General features: G+C 42.8%; 1 protein-coding gene across 1 annotated transcript; it reads right to left on the bottom strand.

Moving 5' to 3' along the window:
• Nucleotides 1-14,472: 14,472 nt before the first annotated feature.
• LOC111918410 (arabinogalactan protein 1) lies at nt 14,473-15,359 on the bottom strand. Its single transcript, XM_023914082.3, has 2 exons — nt 14,815-15,359; nt 14,473-14,680 (listed from the first exon to the last, which is right to left on the bottom strand). Exons 1-2 carry the CDS (start codon nt 15,280-15,282, stop codon nt 14,600-14,602), a joined length of 549 nt encoding a protein of 182 aa, XP_023769850.1. The 5' UTR covers nt 15,283-15,359; the 3' UTR covers nt 14,473-14,599.
• Nucleotides 15,360-20,823: the final 5,464 nt, after the last annotated feature.

Genomic DNA, 20,823 nt, shown 5'->3' with positions numbered 1-20,823 from the left:
CAAATCGGTATATTTAAGGAGTGCATGGCAACGACTCGGCGAGTCGTTCATGTGACTCGGCGAGTCTGCTCGCGAGTCTTCGAGTTTGTCCCCTTTTTGTAGTGTCTAGTGAGCAGTGAGTCACACGGTGTGACTCAGTGAGTCGGAAGCTTAACCCATCCATGGAGGTACTCGGCGAGTCAATGCCCTGACTCGGCGAGTTCAAGGCAATCTCCTTAGATCAAGAACAGACTCGACGAGTTGTTCATACAACTCGGCGAGTCTTAGCATGGGTGTTCTTCGGATGAAGATGAACTCGACGAGTTGTTCATACAACTCGGCGAGTAGGATGAAGGACTTGAGTATTGGTCATGAAGGCGAACCCGTCGAGTCGTCGCCTAACTCGACGGGTAGGATCGGGATTCAGGGCAGTCGTTTGCGTAGGGACTCGGCGAGTCGGAAAACCAACTCGGCGAGTCGAGGTCAACTGAAAGTTGACTCTGACTTTGACTTAGGGCAAGGTCAGGGGTAAAATGGTCATTTTACCCAAAGGTCAGTGAGCAGTGTTTGATTGAGTATATTGTGGGAATTGCAGCCGGAGGGTTTCCGGAGCAGCAGCAGCAGCAGTAGTAGGTGATCAGTTCCCACACAGACCAGCAGCTATTTCGAGGTGAGTTTCCTTCCCAGTAGGAACGGGTCTAGGGCACCAAGGCCGACCCGTGTAGACGAGACGCTAGTTCTAGAGTGTGGGCCGAGCCCGTATCTCTGTTGTAGTTAAGTACGGTATATGTGTTAATATGATAGAATTGCTTATACTTGTTGTCTGCGTGATACTTGTATGTATGGGTTAGTGGTTGAGTGTGGGCAGGGCCCGTATCTCGCCAAGGTCGGAGTGTGGGCTAGGCCCGTATCTCCCAGATAGCGAAGTGTGGGCAGGGCCCGTATCTTCACGAGTGTGGGCGAGGCCCGTATCTCCCGGCTAGCGAAGTGTGGGCAGGGCCCGTATCTTCCCGAGTGTGGGCAAGGCCCGTAACTCCTAGCTGAATAATGGTTGTTATTTGTTGCATGGTATGTGGTATTATGGGGGAACTCACTAAGCTTTGTGCTTACAGTTTTCAGTTTTGGTTTCAGGTATCTCCTCAGCTAGGGGAAAGGAGCCGGCGCGGTAGCGGCACGTCACGCACACACTCTCCGATTTCCGCATTTACGAGCTTCACTGGGATTTGTACTCTGATATTTTAATTAAATGTATGACTTGGTTTTTAGACACGGTTCTGGTGTGATATTTTGATCACAAATGTTTTAGTCCTTTTATATCCTCTAAAATTGATGTTTTTAAAACGAAATTTTTGGTCATGAAAATTGGGTTGTTACAAGTTGGTATCAGAGCCCTGGTTTGAGGGATTCGGACACACCTTCGGGGGTGTCTGAACTCAAATCGAGGGATTAAAAGATTTTCTAAAAGAAAATGTTTTTGAAAATTGAGAAAAGAATTTTGAGAAAGAACGAAGTGTGTGATGTTGGCGACCGGCCGAGCTCGAGTAAGTATTCCCTAAAGTACCCATACAAGTTTATGTTATGTTTATCAGCTTTCGTAGAACAGCATGCTAGAATAGGACTAAGGATCTAGGAGTGATACCTTATGTGCCTGCTATTTGTGTTTTAGTTGTATGAAAACAAAATTGCATGCTAGTTATCGGGTAGACAGTAAGTAGGATAGCCTGATTGGGTTATGCCTGGTAGTATGAGCTTAGCACTTTATGCTAGCTCAGTTCCTGAAGGTGATAGAGTTAGCTGAGATTGTTACCCCTTATCTGAATGCTGCTTGCTTCGTGCTTCGTGGGACTCTGAGTAATGGGAGTTAGCCATTAGGCGAATGCGTCACGCCACGTGTGACCAGGGTTGAATAATCTTAGAGTGCCGGATTTGATCCTACTGCGCAGCTCTTGTTTGAGTCCAACCGTTGTAGGGACGAGTCGGATACTCGAAGAATTATTTGGGCCTCGTCACATGCGATGGTATTCGGGTAATGGCTAACTGGCATTACAAAGAGGCCTGTAGCAGCTGAGGACTGGTTAGAGTGGAACTAGAGATTTCCCTAGGGCAAGCCTAGGATGAGTATAGAAGTGATCAGCAATAGTGAAAGGGATCTGGTGGAGTCGAGGCAATCCTTGAAGAAGGTACGGATAGATGTGGAAGGTAGTATGGGCCCGTACTACTGAAAGCAGAGGATCTGTACCCGAACCAAGGATGGCCAAGATAAGACCAGGGAACTTGTAAGTAGATGTGATCCCTCAGGGAGTATCAGTATCACTAATGATTGTTGTGATGTATTGCAGAATGGTGGTACTCCGATCGAGGCCGGTAGATGGCGGCTCAGGAGAGGGGTCAGGTTCGGGATCAGGTTCCGAGCCAATTGATGAGGGGCTACGCGAGTTCATCGCGTCAGAGATCACCAGGGGTATCCTTGAGTCGACTCCCATTATCTTTGGGTCGATCAAGGAAGGGATCATGGAGTTGATGGAGGATCGCCTTCGGGCATTCAGGAGCGATATGGCATCTAGCCAGTCAGGATCTCGCACGCTGTCCTTCAAGGACTTCAGGGGCAGCGGTGCGCCGGATTTCCATGGGGTGAAAGACCCCATTGTTGCCAGGCGATGGATTGCAGACATCGAGTCTGCCCAGTTGACTAGCTTCTGCCCCGAGGGGTCGAAGGTGAGGTATGCAGCGGGATGTCTATGGGACCGAGCCCGGGATTGGTGGGAGTCAGTGGGTGACTCGTTGGGAGCCTCAGCTATCGAGGCTATGACCTAGTCGGACTTTGTGACCAGGTTCAGGGCAGAGTTCGCGCCGGCGGTCAAGTTTCAGCAGCTGGCCAGGGAGTTTCTTGACATGAGGCAGACGACGGAGACTGTGGCGGAGATCACCGCCAAGTTCAGGGAGAGGGCTTTGTTGGTGCCCCAGTATGCCGGTGACGAGGACATGAGGAGGACTCGTTACCATGATATGCTACGAGCTGACATCCGGGAGCATGTTAGCTTTTCGGCTTGCCCTACCCTGGACTCCATGATTGCCAGGGCAAGGGAGAGGGAGATAGATTTGGAGCACATTCGGAAACGGAAACTAGAGGAGGGTCAGACAGGAGGGGCTTCGGGGAAGAAGCCCAAGGGATCAGATGGTAGGCCGAAAGGTCAGTCAGGACCGAGCCGCTGCGGGAAATGCGGCAGGTCGCATGTGGGGGCATGTAGGATGGGTTCAGTAGGCTGCTACAAGTGCGGCAAGGCAGGGCACTTTAGCAGGGATTGTACTGCTCCAGTTTCAGCTATTCAGACATCGGAGTTGCTGTGCTTTCACTGCAATCAGAGGGGCCACAAGAAGGCCCATTGCCCCCAGTTGACAGTTTCAGCGCCAGTGAAGGCGCCAGCTCCAGCGACCCTGCGGATCACGGATGGTCGGCAGGGCAAGGCAGAGGCTCCAGTGGTGAGGAGCCGGGCATTTCAGCTGACTACCGAGGAGGCACGCGCCGCACCCGATGTGGTGACGGGTATGATTCTTTCCCTCTATCTTATTTTTATGATGATATTGATATTGATATGTGCTCTGTATGCTTTAGGATCGTTCCATGTGAACGGCATCCCAGTTCAGGTATTGTTTGATTCAGGTACATCCCGATCGTTTGTCTCTCTTGCGCTTAGCAAGAGGTTTCATGAGACTTCAGGAGAGTTAGATTGTCCTTTAGAGGTAGAGATTGCTGATGATCGTTCGGTGCGAGCATCGATGGTGTTCCGAGATTGCGTTCTGCGGTTGTTCGAGGAGCGTTACTTGGTAGACTTGGTTCCCATACCGTTGCGTGGGAACAAGGTGATTATTGGCATGGATTGGTTGAGCCCTAATGGGGCGGTGATAGATTGCGCGCAGCAGCTAGTGCGGGTCAGGACCCCAAGTGGGGGAGAATTGGTGATTCATGGAGAAAGGCCGCAGTGTGGACCCGCTGTATGTTCAGCAGCGAGGGCTAGGCGCTATCTCCAGCAGGGATGCGCAGGTTATGTCGCGTATGTGATGGATACCCGAAAGGCGGGTAATGTATCGATGAGCGAGGTTCCGGTGGTTCGGGACTTTGTAGACGTCTTCCCAGAGGAGCTTCCTGGGATACCTCCGGAGCGACAGGTGGAGTTCAGGATCGACCTTGTTCCTGGTGCGGCTCCGATAGCCAAGGCACCGTATCGGTTGGCTCCTCCCGAGATGCAGGAGTTGTCTACGCAGCTGCAGGAGCTGCTAGACAAGGGGTTCATTCGTCCGAGCAGTTCGCCCTGGGGAGCCCCGATTCTGTTTGTGAAGAAGAAGGACGGGTCGCATCGGATGTGTATAGATTATCGGGAGCTGAACAAGGTAACGGTGAAGAACCGTTAGCCGCTTCCGAGGATTGATGACCTCTTTGACCAACTTCAGGGCGCATCTTGGTTCTCCAAGATTGATTTGCGTTCGGGTTATCATCAGATGAGGGTCAGGGAGGAGGATATGCAGAAGACCGCGTTTCGGACGCGCTATGGCCATTACGAGTTCGTGGTGATGCCGTTTGGGCTCACCAATGCTCCTGCCGCGTTCATGGACCTCATGAACCGTGTATGCAGACCGATGCTGGACCGGTCTGTGATAGTCTTTATCGATGATATCTTGGTTTATTCCAAGACCCGGGAGGAACATGAGGAGCATCTGAGAGAGGTGTTAGAGACCCTGAGGAGGGAGAGCTTGTATGCCAAGTTCTCCAAGTGTGAGTTTTGGTTGCGCGAGGTGCAATTTCTGGGACACCTCGTCAACCAGAACGGGATTCTGGTCGATCCGGCCAAGGTCGAGGCCGTGATGAGATGGGAGGTTCCGAAGTCTCCATCTGAGATTCGGAGTTTCCTGGGATTGGCAGGCTACTATCAGAGATTTATTCAGGATTTCTCCAAGATAGCCGTGCCCCTGACGCGGCTGACAAGGAAAGCCGCGGTCTTTCGGTGGGGACCCGAGCAGCAGGCTGCATTTGAGACGCTGAGACAGAGATTGTGTGAGGCGCCGATCTTAGCCCTGCCAGAGGGCGTAGAGGATTTTGTGGTTTATTGTGATGCGTCCATTTCTGGGTTGGGCGCGGTGCTGATGCAGAGGGGGCATGTCATTGCTTACGCTTCGAGGCAGCTCAAGCCTCACGAGGCGAACTACCCGACGCACGATTTGGAGTTGGGGGCGGTGGTATTTGCCCTCAAGATTTGGCGACATTACCTCTATGGGGTTCGGTGTACCATCTACACGGACCACAAGAGCTTGAGGTACCTCATGGATCAGCCGAATCTGAACATGAGGCAGCGTCGGTGGTTGGATGTGGTGAAGGATTATGATTGCGAGATCCTTTACCACCCGGGGAAGGCCAATGTGGTGGCCGATGTGCTTAGCCGCAAGGCGGCGCCGATCAGGGACGTTTGCATGCGGATGACCGTGGTGACTCCCCTGTTGGAGCAGATTCGGGAGGCTCAACAGGAGGCTATCAAGGAGGAGCATCGGAAGAGCGAGCGTGTAGTAGGTCAGGTTTCCTCCTTCGATTATGATAGCCGAGGGTTATTGACACTACACCATAGGGTGTGGGTGCCGTATCGCGGAGGCGTGCGCCAGATTTTGATGGAGGAGGCGCACAAGTCCCGATTCTCTATTCATCCCGGGGCGACGAAGATGTATAGGGATCTTCGTCTAGACTATTGGTGGCCCTGCATGAAGCTGGATGTGGCATGGTATGTCGAGCGATGTTTGACCTGCAGGAAGGTCAAGGCCGAACATCAGAGACCGCATGGAAAGATGCAGCCGTTGGATATTCCACTGTGGAAATGGGAAGATATCACGATGGATTTTATCACGAAGCTTCCCAGGACCGCACGTGGAGTGGATTCGATTTGGGTCATCGTGGATAGATTGACCAAGAGTGCTCACTTTATTCCGATTCAGGAGAGCATATCAGCTGAGAAATTGGCCGACATCTATATCAGGGAGATTGTGGCACGGCATGGGGTGCCGGTATCGGTGATCTCGGACAGGGATGTGCGTTTTACTTCCTGGTTTTGGAAGAGATTCCATGACGAGTTAGGCACTCGTCTGCATTTTAGCACTGCCTTTCACCCGCAGACGAATGGGCAGAGCGAGCGGACCATCCAGACTCTGGAGGATATGCTGCGGGCGTGCGTGCTAGATTTCGGTGGTAGTTGGGATACCTATCTTCCCCTGGCCGAGTTCTCCTACAACAACAGCTATCACGCGAGTATCGACCGCCCTCCCTTCGAGATGTTGTACGGACGGAGGTGTAGGACCCCGATATGCTGGGGTGAGGTTGGCCAGAGAGTCATGGGGAGCACCGAAGTGGTGCTCAAGACGACTGAGAGGATCCAGCAGGTCCGGAGCAGGCTTCAGACTGCTCAGAGTCGGCAGAAAAGTTATGCCGACAAGCGTCGATCCGACTTAGAGTTCCAGGTCGGGGATATGGTTCTCCTGAAGGTGTCGCCGTGGAAAGGCGTCATCCGATTCAGGAAGCGGGGCAAGTTGGGCCCGCGATTCATCGGACCGTTCAGGGTCGTAGCCCGAGTGGGCAAGGTAGCATATAGGCTGGATCTGCCAGCCGAGCTCAGCCAGATCCACAGCACTTTCCATGTTTCGCAGTTGCGAAAGTGTCTAGTGGACGATTCTGCAGTAGTACCTTTGGAGGATATTCAGGTTGATGACAGCCTGAACTACATTGAGCGCCCAGTCGCAATCCTCGACAGGAAGTCGAAGGATTTGAGGAACAAGAGGGTGGAGCTAGTGAAGGTGCAATGGCAGCACCGCAAGGGTTCGGAGTGGACTTGGGAGCCGGTAGACGGGATGATGGAGCATTATCCCGAGCTGTTTCAGGATCGAGCAGCAGACTTCGAGGACGAAGTCTAAAATAAGTGGGGGAGATTTGTAGCACCCGGTTCCTGGTACGTAAATGTTATTTGAGTATTTCCTTTCTTTTAGCCTTGGACTCGGCGAGTCATAGGTCCGACTCGCCGAGTGGATGCGGGACCCGGGACACGTTTAAGTTGCTGACTCGGCGAGTCCATATCTTGGACTCGGCGAGTCACAGCTGTTGGATGAAACCCTAAGTTTCAGGGGTTTGCACCCTATTTAAGCAGCTTATCTGCCCCAGGCCAGCCCCCATTCTCTCCCCAGAGCTCCCCAACCCTCGTTTGTGCTTGTTCTTTGAAGATTGAAGTTTTGTTGTGTACTTTTGGAGGCTTTGAAGGAAGGAAGGAAGTAGATCCAGAAGAAGGGAAGCCATCCAAGCATTATTTGTGTCCTTCCAGCAGTTCCTTTGAGGTATAACCCGTTTTCCCCTTGATTCTATGCTTAAAACTTCATTTGGGTCCTTCTTGGTCATTTCCCCAAGTTTGTATGTGCATTATATGTCGTAATAAGGCGTTTGGCCTTTGGATCTATGCAAGATTGAGCTCCAGGAGCTCAGATCTGTTAGCTTTTTGGCCCCATGTGGCTTGTTAGCCCTAGATCTACCCTTTTGAGACATTTTGAGCCCTAAAATCCATATTGGTGAATATCCACACGTAAAGTTGGAAACTTTACGTGTGATTTGTGTCCTAGAAGTCCAGATCTATGAATGGCATGGACTGGAATCGAGCAAATCGGTATATTTAAGGAGTGCATGGCAACGACTCGGCGAGTCGTTCATGTGACTCGGCGAGTCTGCTCGCGAGTCTTCGAGTTTGTCCCCTTTTTGTAGTGTCTAGTGAGCAGTGATTCACACGGTGTGACTCAGTGAGTCGGAAGCTTAACCCATCCATGGAGGTACTCGGCGAGTCAATGCCCTGACTCGGCGAGTTCAAGGCAATCTCCTTAGATCAAGAACAGACTCGACGAGTTGTTCATACAACTCGGCGAGTCTTAGCATGGGTGTTCTTCGGATGAAGATGAACTCGACGAGTTGTTCATACAACTCGGCGAGTAGGATGAAGGACTTGAGTATTGGTCATGAAGGCGAACCCGTCGAGTCGTCGCCTAACTCGACGGGTAGGATCGGGATTCAGGGCAGTCGTTTGCGTAGGGACTCGGCGAGTCGGAAAACCAACTCGGCGAGTCGAGGTCAACTGAAAGTTGACTCTGACTTTGACTTAGGGCAAGGTCAGGGGTAAAATGGTCATTTTACCCAAAGGTCAGTGAGCAGTGTTTGATTGAGTATATTGTGGGAATTGCAGCCGGAGGGTTTCCGGAGCAGCAGCAGCAGCAGCAGTAGTAGGTGATCAGTTCCCACACAGACCAACAGCTATTTCGAGGTGAGTTTCCTTCCCAGTAGGAACGGGTCTAGGGCACCAAGGCCGACCCGTGTAGACGAGACGCTAGTTCTAGAGTGTGGGCCGAGCCCGTATCTCTGTTGTAGTTAAGTACGGTATATGTGTTAATATGATAGAATTGCTTATACTTGTTGTCTGCGTGATACTTGTATGTATGGGTTAGTGGTTGAGTGTGGGCAGGGCCCGTATCTCGCCAAGGTCGGAGTGTGGGCTAGGCCCGTATCTCCCAGATAGCAAAGTGTGGGCAGGGCCCGTATCTTCACGAGTGTGGCGAGGCCCGTATCTCCCGGCTAGCGAAGTGTGGGCAGGGCCCGTATCTTCCCGAGTGTGGGCAAGGCCCGTAACTCCTAGCTGAATAATGGTTGTTATTTGTTGCATGGTATGTGGTATTATGGGGGAACTCACTAAGCTTTGTGCTTACAGTTTTCAGTTTTGGTTTCAGGTATCTCCTCAGCTAGGGGAAAGGAGCCGGCGCGGTAGCGGCACGTCACGCACACACTCTCCGATTTCCGCATTTACGAGCTTCACTGGGATTTGTACTCTGATATTTTAATTAAATGTATGACTTGGTTTTTAGACACGGTTCTGGTGTGATATTTTGATCAGACAATGTTTTAGTCCTTTTATATCCTCTAAAAGTGATGTTTTTAAAACGAAATTTTTGGTCATGAAAATTGGGTTGTTACACCGAGTGACAATGTTGTCTTCGTTGCTAAAAGAGGAATTTTTCAAGAAAGGGAATTGATAAGCCAAGAAGACAGTGGGAGGAAAATTGAACTTGAAGAGATTCAAGATCAAAGCGATGAAGGAACCTCTGACACTGGCAATCAACCTGAGGAGGAATATCCTGTTGAACCTGTTGACGAGTCCTTACCTCTTCGACGTTCCACTAGGGCTAGTGTTCCACCCCAGTTGTATGGATTTCATATTACTACTGAAGGGGATACGCTTATTAGTGATAGTACACTAGTAAATTTGGAAGAAACTAGCAGCTACAAGGAAGCCATGGCAGGCCCGGAGTCTGCGAAATGGAATGAGGCGATGGATAGCGAGATTCAGTCCATGTACAACAACCAAGTTTGGAATTTGGTTAATAATGTACCTGGTCGCAAGACAGTCGGGTGCAAGTGGATCTTCAAGAAGAAGACGGACATGGATGGGAAAGTGCATACTTATAAAACGCGATTGGTTGCGAAGGGATTTACTCAAACTCCTGGAGTTGACTATGATGAGACCTTCTCACTAGTTGTGAAGATAAAGTCTATTGCGGTAATGCTTGCAATAGCTGCGTTTCATGATTATGAAATATGGCAGATGGATGTGAAAACCGCTTTCCTCAATGGAAAGTTGGCTGAGGATGTTTACATGAATCAGCCAAAGGGTTTTGTCGATGCGAAGCATCCGAATAGAGTATGCAAGATTGAGAAATCCATTTATGGATTGAAACAAGCGTCTCACAGATGGAGTCTTTGTTTTGACGAGAAAGTTAAAGAGTTTGGCTTTCTGCGAAGCGAAGATGAATCTTGTGTATATGTCAAAGCCAGTGGGAGTATAGTGAACTTCCTGGTATTGTATGTCGATGACATACTACTCATAGGAAACGATGTCCCAACCTTGCAGGAGGTCAAGTCTTGGCTTGGGAAATGTTTCGCTATGAAGGACCTCGGAGAGGCTGCTTATATTCTGGGAATAAGAATAGTAAGAAACAAGGAAAAAAGACTGATAGGACTCAGTCAGGATACATACTTGGATAAGGTACTAAAGCGTTTTAGTATGGAAAATTCCAAGAAAGGGGAGTTGCCAATCCAAAGAAATACCAAGTTGAGTAAGACTCAGAGCCCAAGTACAGAGGCAGAGATAGCTGATATGATCCGAGTACCTTACGCTTCCGCAGTAGGCTCTATCATGTACGCTATGACTTGTACTCGCCCTGATGTGGCTTTCACTTTGAGCATGGTCAACAGATATCAGGGGAACCCTGGTAGAGCCCATTGGATTGCAGTTAAGAATATTCTTAAGTAGCTACGAAGGACCAAGAAATGGTTTCTAGTCCTCGGTGGGAGTGATGACTTAAGGGTGCGAGGGTACAGTGACACTAGTTTTTAGACGGATCGGGATAATTACCGATCACAGTCGAGCTGGGTCTTTACCCTAAATGGAGGAGCAGTGACTTGGAAAAGTTCCAAGCAAGAGACCGTAGCTGATTCAACGTGCGAATCAGAGTACATTGCGGCGAGCGAAGCATCAAAGGAGGCTATATGGTTGAAGAACTTCATTGGAGACCTCGGAGTTATGCCATCCATAAAGGAGCCAATGGAAATTTTATGTGATAATGAAGGAACGGCTGCCTTAACCAAGGAACCAAGAGATCATGGGAGATCTCAACATATCGACAGAAAATACCATTTTACAAGACATTGGGTAGAAGAGGGACTCCTCGTTGTGAAGAGGGTATCATCAGAAGAGAACCCAGCAGATCCCCTTACGAAGGGACTGAGTCGGGTCACACACTTGCAGCATGCTAGGAGCATTGGGCTGAAGGATGATATAAGTTTGGATTAGATAGGAAATGTGTAATAGATAGTTTGTACTTGACATTTGATAAATAAATAAAATTGTGTTATTTACGAGTAAAGCTACTATCTTATGTTGTTTATTTATCTATTTTTTCAATTTTGCATGTTTTGACTTCCTGAATGATAGGATTATTCGGACAGTCCACAGTCGTTCATATTTTGGAAGTAGATATGAATGAAGACTGTCATGAATCGTTTCTAGATTGTCTAAAAGGTTTTGGACATAGCAAAGGTTTGCTATAAAGTTCATGAGTGCTTATGAATATGATTTGAGCATTGGAATAAACCTGCGTTTGCTGGTATCACTTTGTGGTGTGTTACATTAAGTGATCGCAAAGAGATAATATCATATAGTCTTAAAACTTAGAGATATGATTATTGTTTGCTGGTTGGTTATGCATTGATGATGTATAAACGCATCAGTAACTTGATGTTATAAAACACATTGTTGTGCATGATTCAGTTAGTAAATAATAAATGCACATGAGTCGAAGTTGATCTGTTCCCTTTATTCTATGAGAATAAAAGTGATATCTTGGCCGCTTGATGATTTGGTTTGACTTATGTGTTGGGCTCGGTCAAAATGAAGTTGATGTGTTCAACTAAATTCTATGTCAAACAAATCGGAAATCGAGGAACAAACTTTGGACAATAAGCATTGTCAGTATGATATCCAGAACAGAGGATTATACGATCCATTATCTGAAGGACAAGTTGATCAGAGTTGATAGCGAAGTATAAGAGCTACGATTGCTAATCGGATTCTGAAGTCATATGTGAGATATAATTACTAGACTTATCCAAGTGGGAGACTGTTGGATTAGTGTCTAAGCCCGTAACTATATTTGGTATGTACTTGACCTGGTTGTGCATGGTCCTTTTGGGTTGCCTTCTCCAAGGCAACTTGACAAGGTAATTTAAGGAGAGAGAGAGAGAGAGAGAGAGAGAATATTATGGTTTATTAATATATTATAAGAATAATATATTAAAGGAGAAATCATATTTATTTAATTAGTATTGGTCATAAATTAATTAGAAATTAATTTGGTGACTAAAAGAGATTAATTAAATAAAGGGGTATAAACTGTCAAATGTATGATAGTTGAGTTTTGGGTTAAGGAAACCTAATGGACTTAGGGGGGAACGAAATTATGATGGGGATCCATCATATTTTCATCCAAGGCCTCATTCCAGAAGGTTCCTTAGGCTGCTTGGTGGTTAAGTTGTCCATTAGGGTTTAGACTGAAACCCTAGTAGCCATCAAGTATAAATAAGACCCCTAGGCTATAGAAATCGGCTACCCTTTATTCTAAGAGAACCCTAGGCCGTTTTCAGCACCTCTCTCATCCTCTCTCATATTGCCTTCTTGCTTGTGGGGTTTGTAATCCATTAGAGGAGTTACAATTGTGACTCTAAGCTCAAGATCAAGAAGATTACAAGGATTCAAGCTACTTGGAAGAGGTAAAACACTTAGATATGTTTTCTTTATGATAATTTCGAATTATATATGATATATCTAGGTTTGTAAGTCTTGGATTCAAAGCATGTACAATAGAGAAACCTAGATTCAAGCATTAGGGTTTGTATGAGCACATAGGATTGTTCTTATGCATAAAACCCATCATTAAGAGCTTAATGTAAGTTGGCTGAATAGTCGAAATTTGCAACATGACCATTAGGGTGTCGTGACGCGAGTCATGATGGTCAGTCGCAACTGTTTTGTCTTTTAGTGTTCTCGACACGACCAAGGAGATGGTCGTGATGCAATTGACCGTTATCTGTTGACTTTTTGACCAGCTGGACTTTTGGTCAAAATTTGAGGATTGACCTGTAGTCTGAGGTTTGGCCTGTAACTGTTATGTCGGTGATTTGTGAGACTGTTTTTGGTGTGTGTGCACTTGTAGATGTGATTCCTTCAACTTTCAGCTCAGGTGAGCCATCTCACTATTATGTGTTACTATATATGTCCCTTGCATGATAAGATCTACTGATACTATAGTATGTTGATTGTATGAATAGGCCTGCAGAGTCAACTATATGCTGATTGATTAATTATATAATATGTTGGTATGTTTGTTTTGGGAGTTGATGGTTGATTGGAACTAGAGACGAGAGCCTAGAATACTTGTGTTATTGGTTAGGCGTGCACTAGAGCCAGTAATCATCGTTGATGACTAGACATGCACTAAAACTTTTAGTTGCCTTCTGTACAGGTGGATCATCACTAGTGTTGAGAGCTTTGTTTGTATACAATGTATATGTCTTGCGATATGTGGTACTGTAGGAAACTCATTTAACTTTGTGGTTACAGTTATAGATTAAATTTTTTTCAGGTATTTTTTCTAGATCATCGGAAGGATCCAACTTGATTGTAGTATACGTGCATCGCAAATGATCATGTTTTCAGACTTCCGTTGGTTATGATGATTTTGATACTTTGTTTCCCATGATTTGATTTTGATATATTGACATTATGGTTTGAGGATGTTTCGAATAATTCATCCACTTTGATCTTTTTATGGAAATGTTTTGGATATTTACTAAGTTTTTAAAAGAAAATTTCGGGTTTAAATTTAAGACGTTACAGAGATTGTGCTACTTGTGCCGATACTTTTGATGACCACCTAACTATTTGAGATGTGATCTCTACCAAGTCAAAGCAAAGCCTTTGAGCATCTTGTTGTCTCTTCACATGCTTGTCTAGTAGCAATTGCTTTAATTTGCCTTTTATACGGTCTCTAGAAAATATGGAATTTAAAAGTTTCTGTTTTTCGATCCTTGTCCAAAAGATTTTCAAGGGACCATGTTCAGAAGAATTTTTTTTTTCGGTAAATGACTATCAACAAATTATAGGTTTCATGGAGAAAAGTTGGCAATTCATTTCTATAATAAAACTTTTATCACCTCAAAAAACCATAAAAGAATGGACAAGTGCGGGGCGAACGCAAATTTTATAGTATGGGTGTCACGAAAATTTTTAGTAGCATCACGATAGTAGGAAAAAAAAAATCGAAATTTTTTGCATTGTATCCGGAAAAATCAGGTATTACTGGTGCCAGTATCGGCACCGTAATAGATCCGCCCGTGGATGAGTGATTATCATGTATGATTCAAATAATTCGAAATTGATAAAAAAATGGAACCATATGAGAATCTTTAGACATGAAGTTTGATACTTTGCTTTGAACCGGTGGTATTTTGTCGTTGTTAACAAATTTCATTTCATTCTCATCGTATTCCTACATACCAAACAGATTAATAATCTATTTTATTCCACTAAAGTAACCAAATATAATAATTAAGATGCTAATGATCCATTTTATTATATTGTCAAATTATACATTAACAATTAAATGATAATGATCCATTTTATTAGATTGTCAAATCATTAGGTCTATTTTATTCTCTTTGTTGTTCCATTCATAAATACCAAATAGACCTATAATGAAAATGAGGCTACTTTTTCTTTTTCTTTTTTTATTAGATGAAATAAATCACACAACAATAACATTATTTTAACTAGTGATGGTGAAATTTCATGCCTCTACCAAGACAGCTAGACTTTATCTCCATACAAAACATAAATGTGGTAATAGTATATATTCGTAAACAAAATACAATGATAGGGAAACAAAAGGCAATTACAGATCATACAAAAAAATAAATAAATTTCAAAAATAATAAATAAATAATATAAATCTAGAGCCAGCTGAAAGCAGCCAATCCCATCACCAAGCTCCCCACCACCATATGTACGATCTTTAATCTGTCGGCTCCACTCTGCAAATTTCCATTTTCACACCAATTAATAAATCAAATTATATAAAATTAAAATTATAAAATTATAAATTATAAAATAAAAAATAAAAGCATAAAGTGGTTAAGTTTAGCTAAAAGTAAGACATCGGAATTACCTCGTCGGCGACGTCGGCTGAATTAGGAGCAGGAGAGGGAGAGTCGTCGCCACTCGGTCCAGGAGAAAGTGCCTCGGTAGGCGACGGCGATGGAGCATTCATCTTCGTCTTCCTCTTGCTGGGTGCCGGAGCAGAAGCTTCAGGTGTAGAAGCAATCTCTGGTGCAGGAGAGCTCACTGGTTCAGGAACCGGTGGAGATTCAATCGTTGGAGGAGAACTCACCGGCACCGCAGCAGGTGGAGAACTCACTGGCACCGCAGCAGGTGGTGAACTAACCGGTGTAGGAACAGAAACCATCGGAGGAGCAGAAACTGGAGACTTCGCCGGCGGTGCTACGGTTGGTGAAGCAGTAGGCGTTACGACAGTCGTAGGAGGCGCAATCGTTGGGGAAGCAGCTGGGGCTTGACCTCCGACGGCGGCGAAAATGGCGCAGATGAATGCTAGAACGACGACGTTCTTCATTTCCATGTTTGTTTCTAGAGAGAGAAAGTGAGACTGTTTGTGTGTGTTTGAGAGAGAGAGTGAGGGAAGGGATGAAGAGTAAAGAGCCGGAGACGCGAGTATAAGTAGCCGTTAAGGTAAACAATGTTCGCTGTGTTCGTACGTGTGGGTCCCACAATGACAATAATTACACGTTATACGTGTTGTTTTTTGTGGGACCATGTAACGGCTTTATACAGCTGGAATATATTTTCACATGGGCCACCGAAACTTTGTTGTATATGGGAAATAATTCAAAAGTATAAGGGGGTCTATGTAAAATTTCCAAATTAACAAAGTTTATGTCATCTCCAACTACTTCTATCTTTTATCCCTAAATAACATTTTTTACAAATTATTTATAAAATTTCTTTTAAGCTATTTGCCTCCAATAATCTATATCCCAAAAATCTAATTCCAAATTTTTTAGATTTCAACATTCACCAAGGAAGCATAACCTACATTGAAAAAAAAAATTATTCAGGGACAAAAGGAACGTTTGAAGTACATTGTACTTAAGGAACAAAATCAAACAAATAACATAAACAAATTAATTATTTATTTTGTTATTATTTAAATAAATTAAAAAAGATACCCAAGTTGTTTTTAATAGCTGCAATAATAATTATAATAATAATAATAAAATACACAAGTATTGATTCAAATCATTCTAACATTTAAAAATAACTACTATTTTGCCCGTATTACAAGGACGCTAATATGTTTTGTAAATCGAATTTTGATAATTGTATTGATAAAAGTTAGACAACGTTATATTTATTGGTAATAAATATATAAGGTTGATACCACTGTTAGTGGATGAGGTTAACACTAAGGTTTAAAAAATCGAGGAGATAAAAGTGATATTTTATAAAGTCAAAGTCGAGCATCAAAGTGACATTTAATAGAGTGTTGAGCATCAGCGCTATCGGTTGATTTAAAACCAATTGGTGTTAGAAAGGGCGCAACCTTACCCATATAGCGCATTCAGCCATCTAGGAACAAGCATTCGATTGCGGCACTCCAGGCCATCGTGCGAGGACTTGGTTGATGCCATTTCTGACCCCCAACAATCCCTCCTCAGAAATTGCTCCCTGTGAGAATCGAACCCTCGCAATTGGCTCTGATACCACTTGTTATTATTGCCGAACTTTACTACACCAGCATTTTCAAGACTTTGATAATCTCTCAAGTTTTCCTTCTTCCCAGTCATGTGACGAGAGCAACCACTATCGATATACCATTTATCATCATATTTCCCGTCACACAAAACCTGTAATCAGTAGAAATTTTAGGTCCCCAAGGTTGTTTGGGTCCTTGATGATTAGAACAAAATGTTTGATGTAATGCAGATCCTATTATCTAATTTTAAACTTTTGACTTGACATTATCAGTTAAGTCTACTTCATTATTTAAGGGTATCGAAATGTAATCATTTGAAGGTTTAAAGTTAACATTAACTTTCTCCTTACACTTCTTAGTTTGAGTCTCACTGACTTTTTCTTTCGAAATTGCTCTCCATTGTTGAACAGAAGGATTCGAATATTTTGTTGAAGAACTTTCACTTGATGATTCATTTAGATATTTCTTATATGCTTCCTTAATCTGTTATTGAGAGAATTTTCTTGATTGGAAATGTTTTCCCTTTCCTTCCAACCAATGATTTATATTCTTTACATCTGTTTTTCCCTTAACAAATGAGGTGTTAACTCTTTGTTTCGAAGGTGGATTTGGAAACTGTGGTTGTTTTGGTTTGAAAGGTTCATTTCTTCTCCTTTGGACGTTCAACTTTTGATAGTTACTTGTTGGCAGTCTCGTTGGAACTGCAGCTTTGTAACGAGATTGAAATCTATTTTGATACCCAATTTTATGTTTTGGAAAAACTGTTTGTGGGTTCGAAAATTGTTTTTGATGTGGAACTCAATGATAATTCTTTTTCTCATTTGATTGAAAGCCATTTCTTTGAGAATTATTTTGTGAAAAACTTTGATGTTGTGAGTTTTGAACAAAATTCTTTGTTTTATGATTTTCACATAACCATCATGATATGAGTTTTGAACATGAGATGTTTGTTTTGATTTCGAAACTTGTTCTTTGTTTTTAGAAAATCTTTTTGAACTTGTGTGTGTTTTGAAGACTTTTTATTTTCAACAAAAGATTGATTTTGTGACATCGGCTTAACACATTCAGACTTTTTCTTTTTAGTCATTTTGGCCAATGGGAAGTTTACAGTCAACAGAGTTGCTTATGTCGAAGGTCTTCAACACAATTTGATCAGTGTTTCGCAACTTGTTGTGGGTACTGGCAATCAAGTTGTTTTTGAAGAAGAAGGGAGTGTCATATCTAACAAAGAAACAAAAAAATTTCTTCTTAAATCAAAGCGAAAAGACGATATGTTTACACTTGACATCAAATCCATTGTTGGTGCTCCTTTAGTTTGTCTACTTTTGAAGGCTTCCTCTGACATTAGCTAGTTGTGGCATCGAAGATTGTCTCATTTGAATTTTAAGAATTTGAACAAATTTGTGGTAAAAGATCTTGTTCGAGGTTTTCCAGTTTTAAAATTTGATAATGATACTTTATTTGCAGCTTGCGAACAAGGAAAACAACATCGACAAGGACATCCAATAGTGATTGATTCGAAGATCATCGAACCTTTGGAACTTCTTCATATTGACCTTTGTGGACATTCGACAGTTGAAACACTCAACAAAAAGAGGTACATTTTGGTTATAGTTGATGATTTTTCTAGGTTTACTTGGGTATATTTTCTTTGTTTAAAATTAGAAACAGCTCAAGTGATGATTGATTTTATCAAACACATCGAGTTAAGTCTAAAGAAAAAGGCTTGTAAGATCAAGATTGATAATGGATCAAAATTCAAAAACAAGATTCTTGATTCGTTTTTGGTTGACAAAGATATTACACACAGTTTCTCGTCTCCTTACACACCTCAACAAAATAGTGTTGTCGAAAGGAGAATTCGATCATTTTGTGAAGCAGCAAGAACGATGTTGACTTATGCGAATCTTCCATAATATCTTTGGGCTGAAGCTATTTCCACCACTTGTTTTACCCAAAATCGGTCTTTTATTCTTAGAAGATTTGATATTACCCCTTATGAAATCGTTAACAACAGGAAACCAAATGTTAAAATTTTCCATGTTTTTGGTTGCAGGTGCTTCATTATGAATCTTAAGGATAATCTTTCAAAATTTCACTCTAAGGCTGATGAAGGAATATTCTTAGGCTAATTTCATAATTCTGTGGCATATAGGGTCCTTAACAACTGAACAAGGAAGATCGAAGAGACATTTAATCTTACATTCGATGATCACTATGTCAAAGCATCGAAAAATGTTTTGAACAAAAACCAATTATTAATAAATCAAATGATGAATTTGAATGTATTAATTCGTTAGATTTTGATTATGATTTAATTTTTCATACTCCTGATAGGGCTATTGATGCAAAAATTAATGCTGAGGATAAACGAATTCCTGAAGCATCGAAACTCAATGAGGATTCGACAATATTACAACCAATTGCTGATTTGAACTCAACAACAAATTCTCCTATACATGTCGATGGTGTAACAATTCAACCTAGTGCTCGAGTGGAGGGGGAGCACTTGAGTTCGACTGATGATGTTGAGGGGAGCAAACATTTGACAACGTCCAAAATCAAGAAAGTGCAAATGTTGAGGGGGAGCATCATATAAATGATTATTTTGTTGAGGGGGAGCAAAATGACTCAATACCAATTTCTTCAAATGATGTTTTTCAAGATATGATTGACAATGTGTCGATTGCATGATATGACATGGACCATGATGAAGAATTTGAAGATGCTCCGTTGGATTTTGATCCTGCATATCCTCTAATGGATAGATGGACTCGAAATCATCCACACGATCAAATTCTTGGTGATCCACAAGATGGAGTATTAACGAGGGCTCAAATTCGTGCGAAAAATGAGGTACTACATACTCACCAAGAATTTTGTATGTTCAATGTTTTTATATCAAAAATTGAACCGAAGTCTGTTAAGATTGCTATGGATGATGCTGATTGCATTGTTGCTATGCAATCTAAACTGGATGAGTTCGAAAGAAACAAAGTGTGGAGACTTGTTCCTAAACCACAAGATACTTCGATAATTGGTCTTAAATGGATTTTTAAAAATAAAAAAATGGATAAAGAAGGTTACATCGTGAGAAATAAGGCTGGGCTTGTAGTTAAAGGTTATTCACAACAAGAAGGTATCGATTATGAAAAAACCTTTGCCCCTGCCACAAGAATCGAGGTAGTACGAATATTTTTAGCCTATGCAGTGCACAAGGATTTTGAATTCGTGCTAGGTACCAATTGAATTCGTGGGAACCTCATTTAATAGCACTCAAGAATATCTTTCGCTATCTCAAAGGAACAACAACGTTAGGATTGTGGTATCCTTCAAAGACAGGCTTTTTCATACAAGCATTCTCAGATGCTGACTTAGGAGGTTGTAATCTTGATCGCAAAAGCACAAATGGCAGATGTCAATTATTGGATGGGAAGCTTGTAAGCTGACAATCGAAGAAACAAACATGTGTTTCGATATCCAGAACAGAAGCTGAATATGTTGTTGCTGCAGCTTGCACTTCTTAAATCATTTGGATACAAAATCAACTGCATGATTTTGCAATCAACATGAAGAAATTCTGTTGTATTGTGATTCACAAAGTTCCATTCGCATCTGCCATAACCGTGTGCAACATTCAAAAACCAAGCACATTGTTCTTCGATATCATTTTATCAAAGATCACGTTGAAGATGGAAACATAGAAGTTCATTTTGTAAAGACAACTGATCAGCTTGCTGATATCTTTACAAAACTCGTAGATGAAAAATCTTTCATAAGAATTCTAAATGGATTGGGACCGACGGATGCAAATTCTATTGCACTACAATCTTCGTTAGAATGACAAGGCACAATGGTCGAAAACTGTTGATTCATTGGTTACTGTTCATAGTCAACGCTACAACATGTTTCGCTTTCGACATCATGGAAAATTGGTTTGCTAACATCTTTGTTACTTTTGCTATTTTCAATTTTTTGCTAGTCAGGTACAATGAGATTTGTTTTTTCTCTTTCTTTTTACAAAATCAAAAATAACAAAAAGATTTTCATTTTTGTTTTTATCTTTCAAAATTCAAAAATATCAAAAAGATTTTCTTATTTTTATTATTTTCTTTCAAAACTTAAAAATCCAAAAATATTTTTGTTTTGTTAATATTGTAATGTGCAAAATTTTGCGAAGATTTTTGATTGGTTCATGCTTGCTGCTTGAGGGAAAGGTATACTTTCGAAACTTTATCCTAGTTAGGATGTCCCTAGAAGCATACTGCAGCATATTGACCTAAGCCTCCATGAATCAATGTGTTTTCAAAAGCCTTAATGGTTTTCTCATCACAAGGATACCTACCCAATTAGGTTGTATTCACATTAGTCTCTGATCTACCTTACTTTTCTCACATGAGTTAAGAG

Source organism: Lactuca sativa, chromosome 4 (genome assembly GCF_002870075.4).
Source record: "Lactuca sativa cultivar Salinas chromosome 4, Lsat_Salinas_v11, whole genome shotgun sequence".
Classification (NCBI taxonomy): Eukaryota; Viridiplantae; Streptophyta; class Magnoliopsida; order Asterales; family Asteraceae; genus Lactuca; species Lactuca sativa.
The sequence above is the reverse complement of the archived record's forward strand: the minus strand, read 5'-3'. Positions and strand labels throughout refer to the sequence as shown.

Excerpts from the sequence above, each read along its gene's own strand:
- LOC111918410 (XM_023914082.3), bottom strand. The coding sequence starts at position 15,282 with ATGGAAATGAAGAACGTCGTCGTTCTAGCATTCATCTGCGCCATTTTC. Across the intron at positions 14,681-14,814 it reads CAGCCGACGTCGCCGACGAG|AGTGGAGCCGACAGATTAAA; the intron begins GTAATTCCGATG and ends GGAAATTTGCAG.